Source organism: Protomyctophum bolini (assembly GCF_963924005.1).
Source record: "Protomyctophum bolini genome assembly, chromosome: 19".
In the NCBI taxonomy this organism is placed as follows: domain Eukaryota; kingdom Metazoa; phylum Chordata; class Actinopteri; order Myctophiformes; family Myctophidae; genus Protomyctophum; species Protomyctophum bolini.
Genome location: NC_137880.1, coordinates 33,005,272 through 33,028,151, shown reverse-complemented (window position 1 = coordinate 33,028,151; position 22,880 = coordinate 33,005,272). Strand labels below are relative to the sequence as shown.

General features: G+C 44.9%; 1 protein-coding gene across 4 annotated transcripts in view; it reads left to right on the top strand.

Annotated features, from left to right (window-relative positions):
- cep128 (centrosomal protein 128) overlaps positions 1–22,880 on the top strand; it is a 64,974-nt gene that overhangs the window by 20,127 nt on the left and 21,967 nt on the right. For 2 of the 4 annotated variants that reach the window (XM_080790172.1, XM_080790173.1), the window contains exons 14-19: positions 873–1,058; positions 3,442–3,630; positions 11,512–11,877; positions 12,172–12,309; positions 16,339–16,557; positions 18,179–18,346. In XM_080790172.1, the coding sequence (XP_080646298.1) occupies positions 873–1,058; positions 3,442–3,630; positions 11,512–11,877; positions 12,172–12,309; positions 16,339–16,557; positions 18,179–18,346 (1,266 nt within the window). The remainder of the gene's footprint in view (positions 1–872; positions 1,059–3,441; positions 3,631–11,511; positions 11,878–12,171; positions 12,310–16,338; positions 16,558–18,178; positions 18,347–22,880) is intronic. The other 2 variants (XM_080790175.1, XM_080790174.1) reach the window with 2 other exon arrangements.

Genomic DNA, 22,880 nt, shown 5'->3' with positions numbered 1-22,880 from the left:
ACTGGTGGCTGCTCACTGCGCCCGGCTAGTTTAGGATGGGTCAACATAAACGCAGAGGACACATTTCGACAAGGGTATATCAAAGAATGTATTAAAACACCCACAGGACATGGGGGGAGGGGGTCACTGGATGATGTGAATCGTATGCTGTGGCCTTCACAGTCTCATAGCGCGCCACCGAGTGGCGCGCTACGAGCTTGTAGGTCTGCTATTTTTTTTAAATCGAAGCCAGCTGATCACCTATGGGAGATTTTTACTGCAGGACCTACAGTATGTGCAGTAGTGTAGACAGAGCTCTGAGCTCTGCCCCTCCATTATCATTGTAATGAGGGGTCTCTATGTTCACTACTATAGCATGAGGATGGTAGTGCACACTAGAGGATTAATTTATTTTCTTCTGTATTCCCGCGTATCCCGTGGGATTGCCGCGGGATGGGATTAAAATTTGTATTAATCCCGGGATCGTGATAGGAACGGGAATGACATCAATTAGCCTCATAATATCACCACAGGTGAACTGTTCCTGGTGCCACATCTTTTGAATTAAAACGGCATGAAACACAGTAATCTAAAAAGAACACAAAAGCCATTGCCTTTCCTAATGACTAACACATGCACCCTTACATTCTGAATGAATATGTTACTAATTTCTTCTTTGATCCATTCATAAATATGATACATAAATGGGATGGGATTAAAACAAGTTCTTGTTTTGTACAGCGTGACCTTTTTATGTTTTTCAAAGCAACTGGAAGTTACGTCATCACTCCAATATGGTGGAGGCACTGGTTGTTACTGTGGGACTTAATGGGAGTGTCTTCTCTTCATATAGAATCTCTTTGCCCATACTGTGTGTCGCGTCTCCCTCCCAGGGCCGAGGCCAGACGGAGAGGAGCGACACGGAGACGTTGCTCCAGGAGAGCGCGCGGAGCCGGGAGGAGCTGAAGAGCAGAGCCCAGGAGGCGGTGCGCCAGTGGAGGGCCAAGTGTAGGAGGCTGCAGAAGGAGCTGGACGAGGCCAGGACACAGGCCCAGGAACACACCGACAAGGCCTCGCAGGTCAGCCGTGTGCCATGGCTGGATTTACTACTGTTAAACCAATTTCTGACCTGAGATCAGATTCTAAAAATGTCTTCTACATCCTGACAGTTTTCTGAAAAAGCTATGTTTCTATGTCAGTCGTTCTTCGATTTTTTTAAAATAGCAGACCTACAAGCTCGTAGCGCACCACTCGGTGGTAGATCTGCTATTTTTCACACCAAACACCAAAACCTTTCATGACATGAAATGCAGCTCAAAGTGCTTTGCAGAGTAACGGAGAAAAAAAAAGCAAGGCATAAAACATTAAAATAATAGCAGTAATGCAATACAGTGAGGAGCTTGTAGATCTGCTATGTTTGAATAGTATAAGTATAAAATAATGGTTAGTGTTTAAAATCAAGAATTAGTCTGACGCGGATTCTTTTCCCGATTTGTATGGGTCGATACCAGAGCGCGCACACACACACACTGTGTGTGAGAGAGCGGTATATCGACCAGACACTGAATGCTGAGCTAGAAACCTATGCTAGGCTAGGAGGATCGCTCATGTTTGTGTTGAAAAACACAATGATGTGTGTGAATGATATTCCCGCTCGAGGACACTGTGGGTGCTGGCGGCGTGTTTCCCATCAGTGCCCGAGGCAGGGTTGGCGAAAGGGCCTTTCTGTGTGGAGTTGTGCATGTTCTCCCCGTGTCCCCTAGGGTAGGTACCCTCACAAAAAACATGCAGTAATCCTGGTCTCTAAACTGCCTCCCCCTGGCCAGCCGGGGCGCCTGATGGAGGGGAAAGGAACTGGTTGGAATAACGTGTTCCTTCCACACGCGCTACGTCTAACCAGGGAAACTCCCCCCTGTCAGGTGTAAAGGAGCAACTTGGACACTCAGGCATGAAGGAAGCATGAGTTCAAGTCTGTTGCTCTCCCCATGTCCCCCATATATGGGGACTAGGTTGGCGGAGGGTGTGTAGAGCCCAGGATCACATTAGGTAATTGACACAGGGGTGAAAAATGAGTTACAAAACCGTGGGCTAAAAAAAAGAAAAACACAATGATCTGAATGTTCCATTTAGCCGTGAGTAGGAATATTGTCACTGTAGAACGAGGCCTCAGCAAATCGCCATCCAGGATTGAAACAAGACGTTTTATAATTAAGACTATTCATCCTGTGGGTTTTCAGTGTTTTCTTTTTTAATGTTTTCTCACAAATCCAACCAGTGCTTATTAGCACGGATACACAGTTCCAGGGTGGTTGATCTCAAGTCAGAGTATTTCTGTAGAACATAAATTCATGCGTACATACAGTACATGCATTTAGTATACTTCGAGGGACACCAGCGCTGTACCCCCAAGCATTCACTACAGCCCCTCTAGGATTTAGTTTTCTTGCTTGATTGTAGAATAATTGTATAATTATCTGCTCACTTAAGTTAGCAGTTTTCTCATTCTATACCAACCTATCCATCTACGCTCTATGGTAATTATCAGAACTCTTACTCAAGTGTTGTCCTTGGGTGAGCGATAATGAGCGCGTAGCGCCGCTCGCTACACCTCTTAATACTATTTTAACACATCATATGTAGTGCGCGCTAACTTGATAATTAATCATCCTCCGCCTATTAGTATTATTCATTATCTTGAAAGTCACCTCCCAGTGAGTCACCTCCAAAATCACAGTCAGCAATCAGACAGACATACGGACTCCCACCTGGGTGGCGCACGCACGCGTGTGCGCCAGACGTCCGTGATGCAAATTAATAGCCCAAAAAAATAATCATTTCTGCGACGCTTAATGAATTAGGAAGGAGAATTAAGTGCTCAATTAAATGATTAGGGACCGGGCTCTGACAAAGTCTTTCTGCAGATTCCAGTCATAAGGCTGAGCATTAGGACCAATCTGCCTGCTTGCAGGCCCCCAAATCGTCGTCCCTTATCGTAGCGCTGAGCGCTAGCGTTCTCCTATCAGTACATGTCTGCCCGCCTGCAGCATAACCCATTAAGACCGGAGCGTTCTACAAATGCCGTCTGAATCAGTAGTTCTCACACTTTCACGATTAATTTTTTTTAGCTTGTATGTCTGCTTGTACATCTGCCAACGCAAAAAAATCTAAACTGAAGCAGATGCTTTCCTGGTTATAATGGGATAATGTGGCTCTCCAATGCACTCTCTCTCTCTCTCTCTCTCTTTCTCGTTCTCTCCCAGCTTTGTCTCGCTGTGTCTTTCACAGCCACGTACTGTATGTCAGACTAACGGGACATTGGACTAACGCATGCCCCCTCCCCCTCGGTCTTTTTCTCTCTCCGTCTCCATCTCTCTCACTCGTCTCTCTACCTGGCCTCTCTTTCTGTCCCAACTCTGTCTCTCTTTCCGTTTCCCTCATTGCTATTTTCTCCCCCTTCTCCAGGTGTCCAGGGAGAGGGAGAGCTCCCAGGCCCACCTGAAGTCTCTGAGTCAGCAGAGCGAGGTGTCCCGCAGGGAGCTGAGCGAGGTCCTGGGCCGTTTGGCCCAGCGCGAAGACGAGGTCCACCGCAAGGACGTGGAGCTGTCGGAGACGCGCCAGAGACACCTGTCCCTGGAGCAGGAGATCCGGGAGGTGAGCTGTTGGAGCCGCTCACAAAAACACCAACATATAAGTCATAGATGTATCTCGAGCACTTCTTTAAAAAGTCCAGCTGCAGTGGCTCTTTTGCAACCTTTTATTACGACGTTTTCTTGTGAAATCGTGTCTGGTGTTGTCTCAGCGTGTCACAGTCTGCACTGACCGTCCCACCCCCCTCGGGCTATGGGATGAACGGGATCTAAACGGAGCTGCTTTCTTGTGTTCACGGCGTGAGGAAAATGGAGAGTCAGAGAGGCCATGACAAACAATGTTTGCATTGCTTGTTTGCAATTTAGTCCTTTCCAGGGTTCCTACGGTCATGATATTCATGAAAAGGTTTTTGAATTTATCAAGGAAAAATAGTTGGCTATGCATTGTTTTTGGCTATTGATTTTGTTAATAAAAAAGCCTAATCTGTACCAGTATCGGTATCAGACTGATGGGCGTGTGCTGGCGCTTTGGCATGGGGGGGGCTCAGATCAACATGGAATGAATTCTGTACTGGCCATATAAGGAGCATGTCTTGAGTGTACAGTGTTTGATGGGGTCAGATCAACATGGAATGAATTCTGTACTGGCCTTATAAGGAGCATGTCTTGAGTGTACAGTGTTTGATCAACAGACCAATGTCAGAACAGGTGACGTCAGCTCCATACAGTATATGGAGATCTGTAAGGGTGGTAGCGGGGACATTCTCTTGAGTGTACAGGGCTTGGCCCAGGTAGGGCCAGGCCTTAATTGGCATCATTCCCTGGCCATAATAACGGCTCCGCTCATCGGTAGTCTCCTCTGTGAGAGAGTGTGGCTGGCCAGACGACAGCTCAAATTAAGGATTCTGCTTAGTGTAGCTTTAACCCATTCTGACCTGAGATCAGATTCATACGAGGTTTCCACTGGACACACACTGGTCTGATGAACCCATTCTGACCTGAGATCAGATTCTAAAAATGTCAGTCGTTCTTCGAATTTTTCAAAAATAGCAGACCTACAAGCTCGTATCGCGCCACTCGGTGGCGCGATATGAGCTTGTAGATCTGCTATTTTTCAATAGGTAAAGCATAACATGATGCTAACACCAAAATGGGTGCCCGGTCAGAATGGGTTAAATGGTCTGACGTTATTGAACTGGAAAGTCAAACGGCCAAAGACACAAAGTTTCTTTTGGGACTTTCTTTCTTCACCTGCCTTCTGTGACGATATCTTGCATTTCATGGTCTACTACCCTTTATGTCCACGATGTCAGGGTAGGGTGGACAACCTTTATTATCAAAAGAGAACTTTTTTTTCTCCAATTTTGTGAATGCCATGATACACACACAACTGCATTAGTTCAAATCAAGGAGTTTGAGCAAGACAAATGGGCAGTGGGGAAAGTAACTAAATACATTTACTTAAGTACTGTACTTCTTTAGGTATTTCTACTTTACTTGAGTATTTCAATTTGCCAGTACTTTTACTTAAACTCCACTACATCTCGGGGGCAAATATTGTACTTTTACTCCACTACATTTATTTGAAAACTTTAGTTAGATTTAGATTATTATTACAAAACAAAACATATAGTAACCACTTCAGCCATATATACATTTTGGCCATTTGAAAATAGCCGATGCAACGCAATGTGAGCTTGTAGATCTGCTATTTGCAAAAGATTTTTATACATTTGAAAACATAATTTAACTAAATTTTGATCAATAGTACATTTTTTATTCCAGACTTCTAACGGAGTATTTCTATATTGCAGTATTGATTATTTTACTTAACCCATTTTGGGGCGGGAATCCCTTTTGGTGTTAGCATTATGCTATGCTTTAGCTATTGAAAAATAGCAGATCTACAAGCTCATAGTCTGCTATTTTTTAAATCTGAATGGGTTAAGTAAAACATTTGAGTACTTTTGCCACCACCTAAAACGGGATAGCTAGACTCCCTCCCTGGTGCATTGGCTGCTCTCATGCACACAACAGCTCTCTAGATTAGCCTAAACAGAAACAAAGCCCTCCCTCTTTGACAGAAACAATCAATGATTGTAAAATAACCGATACAGGATGTTGTTGTGATTCGGCATGTATTTATCTCAGTCATCGTGTAAACGGAACAGACCACATTTACACGTGTACGTTACGCAAGGCTGTCCATATTTATAGCCCTCAATGAATCACACACACAATCGCGCCGAGTTACTTCAGATGATTATGAACCTGTCAGCCAGTATAATGTGGCCATTGTGAGCCTCTACCTGTCATGTAATTCTATGAGCAACAGGCACACGCGCTGGAAACAGGATGTCTCCTGGAGAGGATAATTGCATCTGAGACGGGCCTAAATGTCTGTTGGATTATTCCGTAACGTTGCTCAACAACGGTTGTTCAGATGCTGAAGTGAATAGACGGGTGGGTGAGGGGAGGGAGGGTCCGTAGACAAATTCATCATAATTCTAGGGGTGCTTTACATGAAAAGGTTTGAGCACCTCTGATAATGTTTTTCAGAAAACTGTGAGGATTTAGAAGAAGACATTTTAATCAGGGTTAAAACAGCAGACAGGGCCCGCCCCCAGGACGGTGACAATCCTATCAATCAGTCGAGTGGAGAGATCAATTACAGTTCATATTACGTCAAATTTTTATATTGTATACTTTAGGCCTTTCAAAATTATTACAATTATCTTTGCATAATCGTCATCATGTGTTAAGTTTAGTTTTAGACGAGAAGTTACGATTTTCGTAACCCAATTTTCACTTTGTGCCAATTGCCTCAGCTGTAATCCTGGGCGCTACTCTCCCTCTGCCAACCTGAGCTCATGCTTCCTTCAAGGCATGAGGAGTGAGCCGGGCGCTTCTTGTCTTGTCTTCACCTGACAGGGCCGAGTTTACCCGGTAGGACAGTCACGTAGCGCGTGGAAGGAACACGCTATTCCAAGCTGTGAGGCAACACCTCTACCGACTGTGCCACAGAGCCCCTCGTAATCGAATCATTAACATGTTGATTTATTTTTTTAATATTTTCATACATTTTGTAGCAGATCTACAAGCAAGCAAACGGCAAGATCTCACAACGTGTCACGATGCAACACGTTGTGAACTTGTGAGCTTGTAGATCGGCTATTTCCACGATTTGTGTTTTTTAAAGTTATTAAATATGTAATTTCTTTGAATATTTAGGTTATTTGTCATATTTTCATAGCCTAAAAGCTAAACAGAAAAGTATTTTATGTTTAGCTAGTTCCAGTTCCAGTGTTTCCAATGACAAAAACACAATTAAATTGCTTATCGCAATTGTTTGTGTGACAATTAATCGTCACGTACAGTAGAATTTACATAATCGTGACAGCCCCAGTCTTATTTAAAAATATTAAATAGCAACTCTTTCTCTTCCTTTCTCGCATTGTTCGCTTGCTCTTAGCTATCCCCTCCGTATCTCCCTCGCACAGACAGATGCATGTGGTGAAAAGAGAGAGAGAGAGAGAGTTAGAGAGACCGAGAGACATGTGTATAACATTACAATGGCACATTAGTGTGTTTTTAATTGAGTGCTGCCATGGTTAAAAAAGTATGTGAAGGGCAGTCCTGGGGATCATTGAACGCAGGCCTCCGGGTCTTCAAGAGCTTCTGACTAAACAAAATAATAACCAACATTACATTGGATCCATTGGGGGACACAGCTTGTTTTTCTTACATTTTCCTGAAAGGTAACGGTGTTCATGCAAGGTTGCAGTTGACAGCGATGAGCCTACGTGCTGGTTTATGTAGTGATTGGTCTTTCTAACGGCCTCACTGCCAGCTAGGGGACAGACAACAGCAGCTAGTTCTGTGTATTATTTATGTACAGCAACTGAAAGCTACATTCATTCACATGATGGGCCTTAGGATTTGGTACAGTATAATCGCTAATAGTTGTGTGTGTGTGTGTGTGTGTGTGTGTGTGTGTGTGTGTGTGTGTGTGTGTGTGTGTGTGTGTGTGTGTGTGTGTGTGTGTGTGTGTGTGTGTGTGTGTGTGTGTGTGTGTGTGTGTGTGTGTGCGCGCGTGTGCGTGTGCTGCTGATATATCCTGTGCATCGATAGGCTTGATGCACATGTGTGTTATCACACCCATCTCAGATTCTAATTAGTTTAACTCAGGCCATGTGTAACAGATTAAATAAGCCAGTTACTGTAAAAGAGAAAAGCTTTTTCAGTCCATAGCTTCCCATATATAGAGTATATAGAAAGTATCTTTTGGGCCCAAGCAGCACTGCACCAGTGAAGCCCTATTGAAATGCACACATTTTGTATCAGGGCCTGCATGAGCACTGCACCAGGGCTAGATTCTAATATGCATAAATCATCGCAGTTTTAACCCATTCTGAACGGGAACCCATATTGGTGTTAGCACTATGTTATGCTTTAGGTATTGAAAAATAGCAGATCTACAAGCTCATAGCGCGCCACCGAGTGGCGCGCTACGAGCTTGTAGGTCTGCTATTTTTTGAAAAATCGAAGAGCGACTGACATTTTTAGAATCTGATCTCAGGTCAGAATGGGTAAATCAGACCATTGCGTGTCCAGTGGAAACCCTCATATGAATCTGATCTCAGGTCAGAATGGGTTAAGGGCCTAGACGTACTCAAATGAACTTTGCACACGCATCACAAGTGGCAAAAAAGACTTATTTTATTTGCTCTAGTCTAAAACATGCTCATGAAATCCCAGATCCACAGGAACGCACCCGGTTCCGGCGAGCCGCCCCGCGTCCGAAACGGTAGAAAAAAATGATCTACAAGGCAAGGCTATTAAGTATTTGCAAGTACAACCTAATGGTTTAAAGTGGTTAAAAGCTAAAGCGACACAGATGCGTTCCAGGTCTTAATGGGTTCATGTAGCCAGTGTGCCTCCAGCAGGCCTGACTGCGCTAGCGTTTTCCTATAGCGCTGATTAACACCTTGTCGGCGTCGACGATACGATTCCACCTGCCAAAAGTAACCGATCCACAAGCTTGTAGATCGGTTATTTTTCTATGCTCGACAGAGCATTAATTAGGCATAATCGGTACAAGAGCTGCTGCCTGCCTGTGACTGCCTTCTGCATAATAGCAGGCATACATACCGCGCCGTCTGCTAAACAATTTAAATATTATAACTTTTTGTGTTAGGCGACCCAGAATAAAATGAATAACTTTAATTGTTAAGCTTGATGAACGTCAATGAAGAATAATCCATAATTGATTAACAACCGTACGCACAGTGTATACTTGATGTAAATACTGTTGTATGATTGATGAATAGTGAAAATAGTCAATCTACAAACTCACAATGAGTTGCATCAGTGGCGTGCACAGACATTTAGAGGGGCAGGTGCTCAAGTGAAAAAAGGGCACCTTGTGCAGCGGGTGGAACCGGCCGGTTGCCTTAATAGTGAGATTTATAGATTTTGTCGATCTGCTATTTTCAATCATTTTGAAAAAGAAAGATGATAAAATGTGAAGAAATTGGTATCGGCAGTTATGCAGCCGTTGTGTCCAGAATATTGAACCACTTTCGGTCATTTCATGTCATTGTAGCCTAACATTTTCGGACGTTTAAAAAACGTCAGAAGAGAGAGAAGAATTGTTATTTTGATCAATGTTTGCCTGTTATCTCTATATGGCAACACATCAATACAGCATGGAATTGTGGACAACATCTTATTCAACAACAACAACATATTGCAAGTTTTGGGTCTGGGAGGCGAAATCTCATCAAATGGTGGTGGCTAAAATGCTGAATAAATAATGGACCTTGATGTGAAAAGGGTTGAAAACCACTGCTCTAACGATGTACTCCTAACATCAGGTGAAAACCACTGCTCTAACGGTGTACTCCTAACATCATCAGGTTGAAAACCACTGCTCTAACGATGTACTCCTAACATCAGGTGAAAACCACTGCTCTAACGCTGTACTCCTAACATCATCAGGTGAAAACCACTGCTCTAACGATGTACTCCTAACATCAGGTGAAAACCACTGCTTTAACGGTGTACTCCTAACATCATCAGGTTGAAAACCACTGCTCTAACGCTGTACTCCTAACATCATCAGGTTGAAAACCACTGCTCTAACGCTGTACTCCTAACATCATCAGGTGAAAACCACTGCTCTAACGGTGTACTCCTAACATCATCAGGTGAAAACCACTGCTCTAACGTTGTACTCCTAACATCATCAGGTTGAAAACCACTGCTCTAACGTTGTACTCCTAACATCATCAGGTTGAAAACCACTGCTCTAACGGTGTACTCCTAACATCATCAGGTTGAAAACCACTGCTCTAACGGTGTACTCCTAACATCATCAGGTGAAAACCACTGCTCTAACACTGTACTCCTAACATCATCAGGTGAAAACCACTGCTCTAACGGTGTACTCCTAACATCATCAGGTGAAAACCACTGCTCTAACACTGTACTCCTAACATCATCAGGTGAAAACCACTGCTCTAACGGTGTACTCCTAACATCATCAGGTGAAAACCACTGCTCTAACACTGTACTCCTAACATCACCAGGTGAAAACCACTGCTCTAACGGTGTACTCCTAACATCATCAGGTTGAAAACCACTGCTCTAACGGTGTACTCCTAACATCACCAGGTGAAAACCACTGCTCTAACGGTGTACTCCTAACATCATCAGGTTGAAAACCACTGCTCTAACGGTGTACTCCTAACATCACCAGGTGAAAACCACTGCTCTAACACTGTACTCCTAACATCAGGTGAAATCCACTGCTCTAACGCTGTACTCCTAACATCATCAGGTGAAAACCACTGCTCTAACGGTGTACTCCTAACATCATCAGGTTGAAAACCACTGCTCTAACGCTGTACTCCTAACATCATCAGGTGAAAACCACTGCTCTAACGCTGTACTCCTAACATCATCAGGTGAAAACCACTGCTCTAACGTTGTACTCCTAACATCATCAGGTTGAAAACCACTGCTCTAACGCTGTACTCCTAACATCATCAGGTGAAAACCACTGCTCTAACGGTGTACTCCTAACATCATCAGGTTGAAAACCACTGCTCTAACGGTGTACTCCTAACATCATCAGGTTGAAAACCACTGCTCTAACGCTGTACTCCTAACATCATCAGGTGAAAACCACTGCTCTAACGCTGTACTCCTAACATCATCAGGTGAAAACCACTGCTCTAACGTTGTACTCCTAACATCATCAGGTTGAAAACCACTGCTCTAACGCTGTACTCCTAACATCATCAGGTTGAAAACCACTGCTCTAACGTTGTACTCCTAACATCATCAGGTTGAAAACCACTGCTCTAACGGTGTACTCCTAACATCATCAGGTTGAAAACCACTGCTCTAACGTTGTACTCCTAACATCATCAGGTTGAAAACCACTGCTCTAACGGTGTACTCCTAACATCATCAGGTTGAAAACCACTGCTCTAACGGTTTACTCCTAACATCATCAGGTTGAAAACCACTGCTCTAACCGTGTACTCCTAACATCATCAGGTGAAAACCACTGCTCTAACGGTGTACTCCTAACATCATCAGGTGAAAACCACTGCTCTAACGGTGTACTCCTAACATCATCAGGTGAAAACCACTGCTCTAACGGTGTACTCCTAACATCATCAGGTGAAAACCACTGCTCTAACGGTGTACTCCTAACATCATCAGGTGAAAACCACTGCTCTAACGGTGTACTCCTAACATCATCAGGTGAAAACCACTGCTCTAACCGTGTACTCCTAACATCATCAGGTGAAAACCACTGCTCTAACGGTGTACTCCTAACATCATCAGGTGAAAACCACTGCTCTAACGTTGTACTCCTAACATCATCAGGTTGAAAACCACTGCTCTAACGCTGTACTCCTAACATCATCAGGTGCGCGACGCCTCTGCGGCGCTGGAACAGGAGGCCCAGCGCCAGGCGGTCCTCCAGGCGCGGCTCCGCGAGGAGAACCACCGGCTGGAGGAGCAGGCGGTCCTCCAGGCGCAGCTCCGCGAGGAGAACCGCCGGCTGGAGGAGCAGGCGGCCCGGCGCTCCCTGCGGGACCGCGAGGCCCAGGCGGAGCTCCAGGCCGCCGTGAAGGAGCTGAGCGCCGCCCGCGCCCACTCGGCCCGGCAGCTGGCCGCCGAGGAGGGCTCCGGGAAGGAGCTCCACAGGGCGGCGTCGGAGCTGCGGGCCAAGCTGGGCGCCGCCCAGGACGAGAGGGCCTCCGTGCTGCAGCAGCTGCAGCTGGAGAGGGAGGTTAGTTGGCGCCGCTTTGCCCCGTTGTGGCACTTTAGCCCTAGAGGCCGCGACGACCTCGCACGCTAACGCAAAACGCAAAACATTTTTAAATAAATCTGAGAAAAATGTAAGTGATTTCATGAATTAGTGAAAACAGCCGATAGAGCTGCTATATTCACTAGTTTGGGCACCTTGGAGGGAGACATCAAATTTCTCTTTTGGGTCATGGGTTAAAAGGTTTGGGAACCAGCATGTATAGTCGCTCTGGATTGTGTGTCTACTAAAAATGCCTTTATTAATGCCTTTATTAAGGTGCACCAGAAGGAGCTGGACAACCTGAGGGCAGCGGCGGGCGACGACCGGGCCAAGAGAGACCAGGAGCTCCAGGAGACGCTGCGGCTCTGTCGGCAGGAGCGCGAGGAGATGAAGGCCGTCGTCACAGAGGCCAAGGTAAGACCAGCAGGAGGAGTTGAAGGCCGTCATCACAGAGGCCACGGTAAGACCAACAGGAGGAGATGCAGGCCGTCGTCACAGAGTAACAAAATAATGATAATCAAAATAAATGATAAAAAATAATGATAATCTGTCCATCCTCCATAGAATGCCATTCTGGCCGCGATCTTTAGCAGGGTTTATCTCAGAATTGACCCTCAGATTTGGTGACATGAGAAAAAGACGTCATTTTGTAGTTTTTGCCTGGCAAGGGCTACTGAGGTGCCCAAAAACATGCCGGCACGAATAGTTTTTCTTTGTACACGCACAATACAGTTTCAGTTAGTTATCGTTTTTCTTTTCCTTTTCAAATTTTTCTAGTTCAAGTTTCAGCTAACGAAAATGTTTTTATTTAATTTTAGTTTTAGTCTTTTCGTCCGTTTTAGTTAACTATAATAACCTTGGCGAGAAGATGCAGGCCTTCGTCAAAGAGGCCAAGGTAAGAAGGAAGGGGACCTTCAGAATGAACAGTACCCTCTCCCTCCCCCCGTTGGGGAATGCCCCGCTTATGAAAAATGTAAAGCGAAATCATAGCTTGAGGTCTTTGACACGGCGGTACGGCAGTTTAACTCCTACTACCTCATGGTTTATGTATCGCACCTGCTCTAATTTCTCGAAAGTCAGGAGAGATTTCAAGGTCAGAAATCTACCAAAGCAATGCCCCCCCCAACCACCCCCCAATCCCCTCATCTCTCTCATTCTCTCTCACTCTCTCTTTCTCTTTCTGCCAGGGCACGGATCACAGCGCTCACCGCAGCCTAATTGACATTTTGAGCCCCGCCGGCTCATACTTCATATTCCGTGCAGGGCGTTCACATGCCTCAACCGCATAACATCTGGTATATTTCCGACTCAGCGAGACGCATACAAAATTCTCATTTCTGCGCGTAATTCTTTCCCTTCTCGCTTCACGGGAGGGGGGGGGGGGTGCTATGTGCTCGAGTCCTATAGGGTGAGGCGAGGACAGCTGAGGCTGTGTTGGTGCGGGTCTCGCGGAGGACCCTCGCGACGCACTCCAATGGATGACGCGCGGTGTGTGTGTGTGAATATTTAAAGAATCACTCCCGGTGTCAGATGGGATGAGGTCCCATCTGCCAAGATGGGGGAGCAAAACGTCTAATCAGTGCATCACTGGAGACGGGGGACGTCCCCTCTCCCCTCTACCTCCAAGCCATGAGCGCCCCGTGGGTTTGTTGTTTCTCAAAGGGCCATGGCCGGTTGAGCATGGCCCATTAGCTCTGGTGGTGAATGGCGTGGACGTGTGATGTACTGTAGCTCATCGTAATACCGTCGTTTGGACGAGGGCTGAGGGCAAGGGCGTCCGGTGGAATGCTTCTTAAGAACTAGCCCGCGGCTGCCACCGATGTCCCCAAGAAGCCCGAACCATATTCAGATACGTCATTATGTGTAGCCAAAAGGCTAGATTGCAATGTGTGATTTTACATAATATATATAGATATTTTTTTACTGTAGGGAACACATTTCTTATTTTCTTGTCCTTGTCGTCGCACTGTGCATTTCTCCCCCTCACGGCTTCATCTTCAATCTCCCTGTCTCTCTTTCTCTCATCGCTTGAACACTAGTGTCCATAATAGGTGAACAGAAATAGCAGATGTACGAGCTCACAGGCACATTGCGAGCTCGTACATTTGCGCCACAGAGATGTGTTGGAGTGGGGAAAAAAAGGTGTGCTTTTGCTTTTTTCCTCTCTCCAGTGGCCACCTCCTAGCAATTACTGCCACTTCTGCTGTTCCTCTTTAATAATTTATGATCATTAAATATTACAATTTGGCTGACTCCACAGTCTCCAGACTGGCTTCACAGACATAAGCTGCACTGAGACTGTTGAGTGCTCACAAACCCACCGACAGCATGAGTAATATTGCTCTCAGCAGACACTTTGGTTGATGCCGTCTAGTGACAATACCGATGTCGGATAGTGCAGATCTAAATGTATTAAGCCATATATACTGTGCGAATAGACGATCTCGACAGACTCACAACATGTCGTGAGCTTGTAGATCGGATGTTGTCTCTTAAGCTTTTGGAAATTTGCCCTAAAGAAGAGGGATTCCAGGGTAGGGGCTGAATGTAATTGGAAACAACAATGACATAATAATATTCTTTGTTCTTTGCAATGTGTATTTCCGTAGTAGTATACAGTATCTGAACTTCACTGTAGCTCCATTTGGAAATACACTCTAGCGCGGATTAGAAATTTAAACATGACACCTCTATCACCACCTTTATCAGACACACTGTACTGCTTTTCTTGCAGATTAGTCAAACTTTTAAAAATGATCTATAAAGAAATAAAACTGTTTTAGTACAATAATGGACCCTATTAACCTTAGCTGCATTGCATCATTTGCAATGTCACTAATTCCAGTGCATGTTGATGGTGAAATGATAAATTTCACTGTGCCAATGTGGTTAATCGGCATCATAACACTGTCATTGTAATTACGACCAGCGTGAGTGGTGTTGTCCTGCATGTTCTCCATAATGATGCCACATCCAGAATTAGGGTTCAGAACCTTTAGGATTTTAACGATTCCCTCTTAACCCATTCTGACCGGGCACCCATTTTGGTGTTGGCATCATGTTATGCTTTAGCTATTGAAAAATAGCAGATCTACAAGCTCATATCGCGCCACCGAGTGGCGCGATACGAGCTTGTAGGTCTGCTATTTTTGAAAAATTCGAAGAACGACTGACATTTTTAGAATCTGATCTCAGGTCAGAATGGGTTCATCAGACCAGTGTGTGTCCAGTGGAAACCTCGTATGAATCTGATCTCAGGTCAGAATGGGTTAACGGTCCAATTCCTTAACGGTTCCCTTTAACGATCGAGGGGGTTACAAATGAACCCTTAGGTCAGTTTGTAACTGTGAGAGTGTACAAATGGACCCTTACGGTCCATTTTGGTTCCCTTCGTACACTCTCAGACTGATGGTGGTCCATGAAATGTAAAAGTTTGACTTGAGAACCGTGGGTATTGTAACTGTACTGGAGGCTTGCATCATGGCCTGCTCTCCGGCGCGCCCACGGCTAACGTTGTGCGTCCGTGTCGTTGTTTCTCCACGAATATCGTGTGTCCAAGTGAGACAGACACACACACACACACACACACACACACACAAAGCGTATTTTGAACGAAGCCAGACAGCGACCGGCCACTGACCGTGTTTTGTTCATGCTGGGGAGGTTGTGTGGGCGCTCTGTAATCGGGCAAGGATAGAGCGAGGTAGGCAAACTCCAAGGAGAGCGAGAGTGCTCCGTGGTCACTGCAGTTGTCACCGCTGTGATTGGCCAGTAGTCGCACAGCCACAGAGCTTGGTTAAGGTCAAGACGGTGACGTATCACGGCCACAAAGCACAGGCGTGAACGGCACTCTCACATACAGTACTCTGCATATGTCAGGGTGTATGACTTATTTTTATGAAAAAATGTGATTGAATCGAGTCCGTTTCCTCAATGTTCGATCCAGTTTCTCCCTTACAATTTACAATTTACAATTTACAATTTAGGCATTTAGCAGACGCTCTTAATCCAGAGCGACTTACATTAAGCAAGAACAAAAAGCATGGGGAATACATCACATAAAAACATTTATCATGAAACATGCGTAAGCTAAGAAAGTAACAGTGGAATATCTATAATGAAACTATACATATAAGCTATACATCTATACTACTATGATATACATGTACTATGACGTGCTATGACTACATACAATGCACTTATGCTGTTTACATAACATGCTATAAGTCTGTATCAAATGCTATCTAAGTCTACAGAATTGCTATCTAAGGGGGTGGGGTAAGCAATTCCACAATCTCAGAGTGTATAGAACCTGTAACTACTAGCTTTTAGCTAACTACTATTAGCTAAAAGTATAACATGATGCTTCAGAACACCAAAAGGTGTTCCCGTCCTGAATGTGTTTTAACGATGCCATATTGCCTCTCTCTCTCTGGCTGTCAGGTGGACGTGGCAGCGGAGAAGGAGCTGTGCCGGGCGCTGCGTGTCAAAGTGGACAGGATGAAGGAGCAGTGTGACAAACTGTCCCAGGAGCTGCTCTCCAAGGAGGACAGGATGAAGGAGCAGTGTGACAAACTGACCCAGGAGCTGCTCTCCAAGGAGGAGGAGCACTCGCTGCTCCAGAGGAGGCACCAGCTGCTCCAACAGGACCTGGACCACAAGGTAAGGCCCCCATAGCTCCTTCCTCCTGTCCTGCCATCTCATCACTCTAACCGTTGAGACCTGCAGGAGACAAAAGTCGTTTTCTGAAAAATGTACCGTAAACGTTTCTATATCGGTGGTTCTCAAACTATTTCATGTCTAGGACACTAAATAAATCAAATTGACTTGACTTGACTTGACTACTGCTACTGTAACTGTAACAGCCTTCACCATATAACTTTGATGATTAGATGTGATGTACTGTACAAGCTTTAGGGAGGGGGAACGCAGAACTCCCATCTCCAAATGCTCAGTTCAGAGTGTTTGAAATGAACAGCCCAGAGGCCTGCATGGCTGGGCTTCATCCCAGCAGTTTAGCGCGTTAGTTCAAAGGCATCCAACCTCTTCGGATGGCAAAAAAAAGGATGAAAAGGGTTCCGTTTAATCTAGTGTAGGACTCCCTGGTGCGGACTCATCCGATCCAACTATACTATCACTAACAGGACTTGACATTCAGCATTTTTTTCCTATTTTATCTCCAATAGTTCTACATTTTCAACATTTAGAAGAATTGCTAGAATAGCAGATCAGCCCCAACTGTAAAACATCTGAGAGCAGGGGGGACGACCTTTACTTTTTGGATGCCATGTGTGGGGAAAAAAGGTAAAAAAAAAAAACAATATTGGCCAATATTCAACCGGTGTCGCAATCTGCCGGCACCATATATGCTGTGTGAATCTTACTTGTAGATTGGCTATTTATGCTATCCGTCATATCACCATAGTGTATAGGGTATAGGGTACTAAGTGGTTAAATAAACGTCATGTTATCTTCCTCCCTCCCAGTGTTGATGAAGAGTCTGTCTAGTTAGTTCACAGGATCATACCAACTTTAAACACGGCTCAGGAGGTTAACTCGTGTCAATTCGGCGCCTCCTATTTGTAAGGGTACTCCGTCAATACGGCTCCCTAGGTGATTTTTCCAAAAGCAGATGAAGTATTGAACGCACGCAAGCATGCACACACACACGCACATGCACACTCTCACCCATTCACCTCAATGACAGGCCTGTGATAAGTAGCGGAAGCTCTTTTCAGGCATGGAAGGATGGCGTTACCCGCCGGGGGGATATCCATGTATTGATCTGCAGTGGAGGTGAATGAAGAAAAATAAGCCCTTATTAACGTAACAACGGCGGCTTATTATCTCGGGGACGAGGTAATGATCCGCGGTCCACTAGGCATCACTGATCTGATGGTTCCTGCTCCTCGGCCGTATCGACTGGCCCGCGTCCCGCCAGGGACCCAGCTGTCCCTGACACTATTGATGGGGACACGGGACAATGGAGGGCAGGCTTAGCCGCTGTTGTTTGCATTGGGAGGAGAGCTGAGTAACTCTGTTGTTGACCAATGGTGCGTGTGCGCACATGTGTGAGCGTGTGTGTGTGTTTGAGTAGAAGTTGGGTAAGTGGGGTCAATCCTCAATTTGTCGAGGGTTTATTCATTTAGGGATAGGTTAACCACTTGAACCCTATAGCGCTCCTATTCTGGGCCCGAAACATTAGCCGCCCTGTGCGCTTGTAGCTGTATTTATTGTGGAGTCAAAACAAGAGTCTCTCTAACCCTATCCGTCCCCCTACCAGGCTGCGGCGGGCGAGGAGCGGCGGCGGGACGCGGAGGCGGAGTGCGGCGTGCTGGAGGAGAGGCTGTCGAGGCTGGGGGCGGAGCGAGAAGCTCTCCTGGCGTCCGTGGGGGAGGAGCTTGACGTGGCGTGTCGCAGCCTGGCCAGAGGCAGTGAAGACAAGCTGCAGGTAATGACGACGATGCACCCGGACAGTAACAACGTGTTAACAGGCTTAGATTTATACGTATATAGATCTTTTTTATCAACACAGTGACCCGTGTTATTAAGCTCTTTTCAATCTGGCCTCCTTTTTTTTGGGCATGTCATTATAGTGGGCCTGGTTTTCTGGACCCACTGAAAACTCAATTATTCCAGGATCCGGTGAATCAAAAATGAAACTCTTGTTGAAATGAGTGAAGTAAAATATTTTTGGAATTATCTTGGGGGGTCCTGACCACTCTCCATCATCTCTGGGGCACACAGACGACTGCAGTGCTAATGAAACCACGCAATGCAGGACTTGTACAGCTACATTTGACGGAAGTGCGGAAAGTGAATGGAAATTAATGAAATAAAAAAATGTCAACAAATCTCTCAAGCTCTCCGCTTGAGTGACCTTGGCCAGAGCGTACACGAGCGTGTATCTTGCATATTATGCTTCTGGCACTGCGGTGGTGAAGGTCGCGCCGCCTGATCAAAAGCCTGGAGTGGAATATGAAAGGCGTGTTGATCAGAACGGGCCGAAGGTCGTCTCTGATCAGGGCCGAGGTGCTGATGAGGTGAAGTGTGTTTATGCAAGAGCAGAGGATCGAGGTCATGATGATCACTCTGCCCGTGTCAGAAAAAATGTTTCTAATTATGCATAACAACTTCTAACAAAGACATTTTTATAACTAAGTTAAGGTAGTTATAATGTGCTGTTCCACTGAACTTATAATGCCTTATGACCAGCACAATTACAATTTACAATTTAGGCATTTAGCAGACGCTCTTAATCCAGAGCGACTTACATTACGCAATAACAAAAAAAGCATGGCATAAATCACATACATAAAAAGTAGTTCTCATGAAACATGGGTAAGCTAAGAACGTAACAGTGGAGTATCCATATTATGAAACTATATATATAAACTATGCATACTATACTATATTATACTATACTATAAAGTGCTATGACTACATAAAATGCAATTCTAGTGCTGTTTACGTAACATGCTATGAGTCTATATAAAATGCTATCTAAGTCTATATAAAGTAAACGTTATAAGTTGTCATACATAATTACAAACATTTACAATGAGTGTTCTACTGCCTTCTAAGAGCATCGCAATGCATTCCAGATGCATTTATAATGCATTAGAGGCCTGACCTTTAAGTGAAGCGTCGCAGTTTTCTCTTCACTTCTAGTTTGACAACAACACCGCTGTGCCAACTCCCTTTAACGCACGTAAAGGTATCGACATGGGTCCTTAATACTTGGGCATATATACACCACATTCTAATTCGCCAATTGCACACACACGCGCACACACACACACACACACACACACACACACACACACACACACACACACACACACACACACACCTACACCTCTACCGGCATTTTTTTTTGCTCTTACTAATGAAGCCAGCCAGCCCTTATCTACTCACATGGATTTCCCAATCTTCCTGAGCAGCGTTGCAGCCAGCCAGGCGTCCCAGCAAAACGCCTCTCACCTCGTCTGCAATCTGTCACATTGAAAAGAAGTCAAACACAGCCAGCGATTGGCCTAATGAGCAGAATAATTAATAGAGGACCACTTAAGCCCTTGCATGTTGTCGTGTGACGGTGTCGCGCAGCCAAAACTAACTCATCTACAAGCTCACGTGTCGGGGTAAGCAACCTCTATTATCAAAAGAGCCATTTTTGGCCCAAAAGATTATTACAATTCTATCTGGAGCCGCAAAACAACGGCTCCAGATAGAATAGCAAAAGTTTGCTTTCACAGAGCAAACCTTTTAATATTTGTGAGTTTTCTGGTCGTTGTATTTTATTTTATCAAAGCAAATCAAGTATACCGGTAAGCCAGCAGCATTTGGTGGTGAAAACAAACAAAGCATTAATACATTCTTTATTTTTCTTCATTAAATTGGTTCCCTATTTTTTATCTGGTGTATAGGCAACATTGTTTTGCAATATAAAAATGAAAGAATAACTTCATGCCTATACTACAATAATAAGAAGAAAACGAAAACGTCTTAGTATCCAAAATACTTCTTTGCCCAAGCAACCTGGAGCCATGGGAGAGGGCCTAAGAGCTGCCCTATGGCAGCAGGTTGTCTACCTACCCCTGGCCTATAACGACGTGCCCCAAATGGGGTCGCCCCAAATTAAAATAAGGCTTTAAGCAACTAGTCGACTATTCAACTAGTCGACTAGTAAATCCACTAGTCAACCTTATAATAATAATAATAATGAATTGCATTTTTATAGCGCTTTTCCAAGTGCTCAAAGCGCTTTACAATGGTTCATACATTCAACCTTGTTGGTACTAGTTGACTAGTTTTTTCTTGATTTTGTAGGCCTCAAGATCAGGTAGATTATAGTTATAGTCACCAATTTACACAGTTTTTAAATGTACAAATATTTATTTCCAAAATGTATATATATATATTTTTTGAGTGGTGCAACCACTCCTACAACCAGCAATGTCTGTGTACCTGTTTGTGTACCTGTTTGTTTCTGCGTGTACCTGTTTGTGTACCTGTTTGTTTGTGTACCTGTATGAGCACGAGTATGTGACTTAATTAATAGCAGTAGGGGGCGCCAGAAACAGAGAGAGGGGTAGTGCTGTGTCTCTAATGAGAGAGAGAGAGAGAGAGGGGGGGGGGGGATTGCACCACTCAGTTCACATGTGTGTGATTTTTTTACATAATAGGTAGTTAAACAACTATTCGACTAATAAACTAGGCAACTAGTCAACTAGTAAAAATGACTAGAAGTGAATGCCCTATTTAAGAGTGGTTTTTTTTAAGGCTCACTGCTTCCATTCCTCTCCTCCCATGAAACCATATTGAGGTTAATTATAGTTAATTATAAAGCAGCTTTCATATACACAGTGTTGTAGGGACGGGCGTGACCTTTGCCAGTTTAACCAGTTCAAGGACTCGATACATCGAGTGTCAAAATGGTGTGCAGAAGATTTTGAATCACGGATACAGATTCGGGAGAGATCTCAATTCGGTGCAGGGTCTAGAACTGGGCGGAAACAGTTTGGATAACAAACTGCACTGCATTGCAGGACCAATGCAAAGACTGCAGCGCAGTCCTTCATATTGATGCTGGTTTCTTTTTGATGCAGTATATGCAATGCAGGCGTAGGTTTGTCAGCCACCGTTCTCTTCCGTTCGAACCCCCTAGATTGAATGTAGATTTCCCAAATCGATTGGTAGGCGGATACCTCTGAATAGCAGTGGCTGGCTACCCAAGACTAGATTAGAGTTGTCAGTATTGTATGTCTGAGTGCCGTTTCCTCACAGGTTCAAGGTTTCTATTCGGGTGCATATATAGTGGAGCGGAGTTAACTTGTCCTTGCAGAGTAAAAATGCCTCCTCAAAATGTTCTCCCGGAGTGGGCAGGCCATTATTCCCCTCAACCCCATGCTGTATAAATTGCATTTTTCTTGTCACTGTCCTTTCTCCCTGAATGTGTTTGCATCCCTGCATGTACATGTCATGCACGTTTGTTTTGTTTTTCGCAAGGAATGGTGACACACACACACACACACACACACACACACACACACACACACACACACACACACACACACACACACACACACACACACAGTAGGGTCCTTCCTGTCCGACACTCCCTTTCATCATCTCTCTACTCATATCTCTACTCTCTCTCTCTCTCTCTCTCTCTCTCTCTCTGCTCTAGTCTGTTTTTCAGCCTCTTTCTCTCATTCCGTGGGAGCTGAGCTGGTTTAATACTAACAGACATTTGTGAATACACACACAAACAAAAACTGTGTGTGTGTGTGTGTGTGTGTGTGTGTGTGTGTGTGTGTGTGTGTGTGTGTGTGTGTGTGTGTGTGTGTGTGTGTGTGTGTGTGTGTGTGTGTGTGTGTGTGTGTGTGTGTGTGTGTGTGTGTGTGTGTGTGTGTGTGTGTGTGTGTGTGTGTCTCTCTCCTATTAGTTGTGGCAGGCAGCAGTGCTGTTGCATGCTGTGCTGTTGCTTTCCCTGCAACCCCACACAGTGTTTTTAACTCCCAGCCCACTCCCTCATTTTTCTCTTTCACCAACCCTTTTGTTTGCCCAAGCGGCCGCGTGGCGGCTTTTGATCATTCCTGAACGAGAGGAAGAGAGAGTTTTTGCATACTCTCCACAGACATGCACACGCTCACGCACGCACGCACACAGACACACACTCTCTCTCACGAGTGGCAGAACTTCATTGTTGTAATTGGAGTTGGGAGTGCACAGTAGCTGGGAGTTGATTTTGAGTGGCAGCTTTGGGTGAAAAAAGTCACTTGACACCTCTGAGCCAATCGTAGAACAGCAGAGTGTTATTTGCTGAGACGGGTGACAGAAATCACACTGGGGAAAAAATACCTTCCACTTCAGTCTATTACGCATACAAACGACACACCACAAGGGCCTACTTAGGAGGTGCGTGCGTGCGTGCGTGTGCGGCCCAGACAGTGTGAGTTTTGTCTCAGTGGGTGTAAGTGTCA